At 51.5% G+C, this 3,891-nt stretch overlaps 1 protein-coding gene across 1 annotated transcript; it reads right to left on the bottom strand.

The window, feature by feature from the left end:
• Positions 1-417: 417 nt before the first annotated feature.
• CPLX3 (complexin 3) lies at positions 418-3,296 on the bottom strand. The gene is made up of 2 exons (XM_004374818.1): positions 3,210-3,296; positions 418-636 (listed from the first exon to the last, which is right to left on the bottom strand). The coding sequence occupies exons 1-2, from the start codon at positions 3,294-3,296 to the stop codon at positions 418-420; spliced, it is 306 nt and encodes a 101-aa protein (XP_004374875.1).
• Positions 3,297-3,891: the final 595 nt, after the last annotated feature.

Here is a 3,891-nt window from a genome sequence, read left to right as displayed (position 1 = left end):
GTGTGTGTGTGTGTGTGTGTGTGTGTGTGTGTGTTTGTGTGCAAGGACGCATCTACGGCTTAGGCCTCTGCTCATGCCAGGGCTTTTGTCCCTCTGTGTGTCTCTCTGTGGGTGCTCCTGTGTGCAGGAATTTGGGGCCACAATCAGAGAGGAATGGGCCTATTCCTATAACCTTGGGAGGCCTCCCCAGGTTGATTGAGAGAGGATTCCTGGGGGATACGGTGAGGAATGGGGATTCTGCTCCCAGTGGAGAGGGAGACACCAGAAGGCAAGCTTGGGGCATGGATGAGAGGGGTCCTGGGGCCAGGGAATCAAAGCCCAAGATGGGGTATGGGTCCCTGGGAGTTGAGACATGCTGTTCGCCCTCATGTGGGCCCACCCCTCCGGTCACCCCAGTGGGCAACCCCGGGGAAGTGGTCACATGATGTAGCACTTCTCAGCTGACTGCTTAAGGTCTCCCAGTGTGGTCTGGGCCTTGTCCTTGAGTGAGCCAAGGTCCAAGCCAGGGAGGCTGCCCAGCTGCCCGAGGACTGAGGCCTTCTCCTCCTCTGTGTCCTCCTCAATCATCTTGGCCAGCTCCCGGGGCAGCTCCACATCTCCACCTGCCATCTGGATCTGGCTCTCATCTGTCTCGTTCTGAAGGGAAGATGGGAGGGGCATGAGGCAAGGGTGGAAGTCTGTGAGGACCCAGTGTTGAGAGGGTAGGCAGGAGGCCTGCACTGGGTTCCAGGACCCTGGATTCTTGATCCCTGTGGTCCAGTGAGCTCACCCCCCGCCTCCACATTCCAGGATCCAGAGTTTGACATTTAAACATGGAGACCGTGCACTTTTATACCTTGTACTTTTATACCACCTTCTTTCACTCTGAGACACTGAAGGACTAGCATAGTGAGTAAAGACAAAATGAAAATACCAACAAGTCACTGTCATAGTCATCTATGCCGTATGCTGACGATTTATCCTTAACTACACTGCAGGAGTCCTGGTGGTGCAATGGTTAAGAGCTCGCTGCTAACTGAAAAAGGTCAGTGATTCAAACCCACCCGATGGCTCCGGCTGAGAAAGACCTGGTGATCTGCTCCTGTAAAGATTAAACCAAAAACCCATTGCCGTCAAATCGATTCTGACTCACAGCGACCCTATAGGACAGAGTAGAACTGCCCTTCTTGGTTTCCAAGGAGCACCTGGTGGATTCGAACTGCCAACCTTTTGGTTAGCAGCTGAACTCTTAACCACTGCACCACCAGGGAACCCTATGGGGTAGTTCTACCCTGTCACATGGGATCACTATGAATCAAAAATGGACTTGATGGCACCTAACAACAACAACATTCTGCAGGAAGTAAGCAATAATAGTGATGGGTACCATTTATTGAACACCTATTATATGTCCCATATTGAGCTGGGTATTTTTAATTCACACAATAATCCTGTGAGGTAGGTATTATCCCTATTTATAGATAGGAAATAGAGGCTCAGATAACTTAAGTAAATAATTTGTCCAAGTTTTCACAACTAGGAAGTAGGGAGCTAGATTTAAAGTCATATCATTGATTTCAACATCTGTTTTCTTGTCCCTAGAGGGTTGGGGGGACTGGGGCTTTCCACCTTATGTCCTACTCAGTTGCATCCAAGTCTTCTCTCTTCTACTGGACTCAGAGTGCCCCAATGGCAGGAGTTGTGTCACTTACATGCTAACTGCAGGCATTTGAGGAGTGACTCCGTTCCTAGCTGAGTATAACTCGGTAACGTTCCAGAAAGGAAGGCTTTCTGGACCAGTTTCCTTTTTTTTTTTTATTGTGCTTTAAGTGAAAGTTTACAATTCAAGTCAGTTTCTCATACAAAAATTTATACACTCATTGCTATGTGACCCTAGTTGCTCTCCCTATACTGGGATAGCACACTCCTCCTTTCCACCGCGAATTTCCCATGTCCATTCAACCAGCTCCTGACCCTCTCTGCCTTCTCATCTCACCTCCAGACAGGAGCTGCCCATTTAGTCTCATGTATCTACTTGAGCTAAGAAGCACACTCTTCACGAGTATCGTTTTATGTCCCATAGTCCTGTCTAATCTTTGTCTGAAGAGTTGGCCTCAGGAACGGTTTCAGCTCTGGGCCAACAGAGAGTCTGGGGGCCATGTCTTCTGGGGTCCCTCCAGTCTCAGTCAAACCATTAAGTCTGGACCAGTTCCCTTTGAGAGACTTCAAAAGGACTGGTGCCCTGGGGGAAGACAGAGGCAGCCAGGGGCTCAGTAAACACTTGTTGAATGAATCAATGTGCTGTCCACATATCTGATCTTCCAATTCAAGTGGCAGATCAAGGTCAGGAGTGCTGTATCACTGTCCTTCTGTTTCCGCTCAGAGTCTAGCACAGTTCTGGGCACAAGGCAATGCTCTGAGAGTTGCAGTGCCTCGGTTTCCCTCCTGAGGCAATGGGAGTAGAACACTTAACAAACCTGTCTGGTGCCGCAGTGCCTACAGAAGCATAGAGGCCAGAGTCTCCTGAGACATCCTCCCTGGCTGCTTGGCAAACCAAGGAGGTACTTTGTTCTCTGCAGGCAGACCCCATACCCTGGGAAGCAGCCTGGGGACCTGGAGCAAGCGCATGTTCAGTATGCACAGGCTTGAGCTCCCATCCCAGCTTCACCACTCACTGGCTGAATGAACTTGGTCAAGTCCGTTAATCTTGCTGAGTCTCAGTTTCCTCACTTGTAGCTGTGGGTGATCTCTACCTGGCCATGTTATTGGAGGGGTTAACTGCAGGGGTAAAGGTCAAACGCCTGGCACTCAGAGGGTGCTGCCTTCTCTCCTGGACCCTGCTCTCCCTGTGTGTTCAGAAACCTCAAGCGCACTCACTTCTGGGGTAAAATCTACTGCCTTCTGCCTCATCCACAGACCCTGGCCCTCCTGGCCTTCATCTGCCCAGGCCTGACCGGGAGTGTGGAGGAGAGAAGGGGCCTGGCCTGGCTCCGGACACACAAACCCATCGGCCTGTGGAGGCTTCCCCTGGCACCAAGCCATGGCCTGGCCCTTGCTGGGCCCTAGTTAACCGTGGGTGAGTGAATGAAGGAATGAACAAATGAATGAATGAGTGAGAGAACGAAGGGTCGAACCCAGCACCCTGTGAAACTTACAGGCTGAGAAATGCAGCCCCCGGAGTGGAGCAAAGAAGTCCTGAGCCCAGGGCTCAGGATCGCGGCCCTGCTTACCTTGGGCAGCCGGTATTTGTCTCGGAAGTGGCTCCGCAGCGTGGCTCGCTCTGCTTTCCTTTGTGCGAACTGAGCGTCCCGCTCCATCCTGCCGGGGCACCGGGGTGGGGGGAGGAGGGATGGGGGGTGCAGTCATCGCGAGGGCGGGGTCTGCGAGGAAATGGGGGGGGGGATCTCCACGTCCTGACCGCTGTAGAATCCCTCCATCCGGTGGGCCAGTGGGTCAACAGGGGCCTCCTCTCTGGCCAAACACGACCAGTCTTTGCTGCCTCTACCCCCATGCCAGCACCCTTTGTGGTCCTCACACCCGCTGCTGGATGGAGCTGGCTGGGTGGGGGATGTCTGTCTATGTAACTCTTTGCAGACCCTGATATATGTCCCTCGGGGCCTCTGACTTGGTCTGTCTTTTCTCATCCCTGACAGGCTGTGTCAGGGAAAGTAATTGGGACAGACTTGGTTTCGCGTCTGGCTCCACTACCACTTTCAGTACGTTCTTGGGTAAGTCACTTTCCTCTTCTGTAAAATGAGGGTAAGTTTTCACAACTCACAAGACTGTTATGATGATTAAGTGAAATAATAATGGCTTACAGTTAGTGAGGATCTACCATGTGCCAGTCGTTGTGCTAAGTGGTTTACAAGCATTAAGTCATTTAATTCTCAAAATATATAAAGTATGTAATAT

The sequence above is a fragment of the Trichechus manatus genome, unplaced genomic scaffold, assembly GCF_000243295.1.
Source record: "Trichechus manatus latirostris isolate Lorelei unplaced genomic scaffold, TriManLat1.0 scaffold00030, whole genome shotgun sequence".
Taxonomy (NCBI): domain Eukaryota; kingdom Metazoa; phylum Chordata; class Mammalia; order Sirenia; family Trichechidae; genus Trichechus; species Trichechus manatus.
The sequence above is the reverse complement of the archived record's forward strand: the minus strand, read 5'-3'. Positions and strand labels throughout refer to the sequence as shown.

Excerpts from the sequence above, each read along its gene's own strand:
- CPLX3 (XM_004374818.1), bottom strand. The coding sequence starts at position 3,296 with ATGGAGCGGGACGCTCAGTTCGCACAAAGGAAAGCAGAGCGAGCCACG. Across the intron at positions 637-3,209 it reads ACAAATACCGGCTGCCCAAG|AACGAGACAGATGAGAGCCA; the intron begins GTAAGCAGGGCC and ends TCTTCCCTTCAG.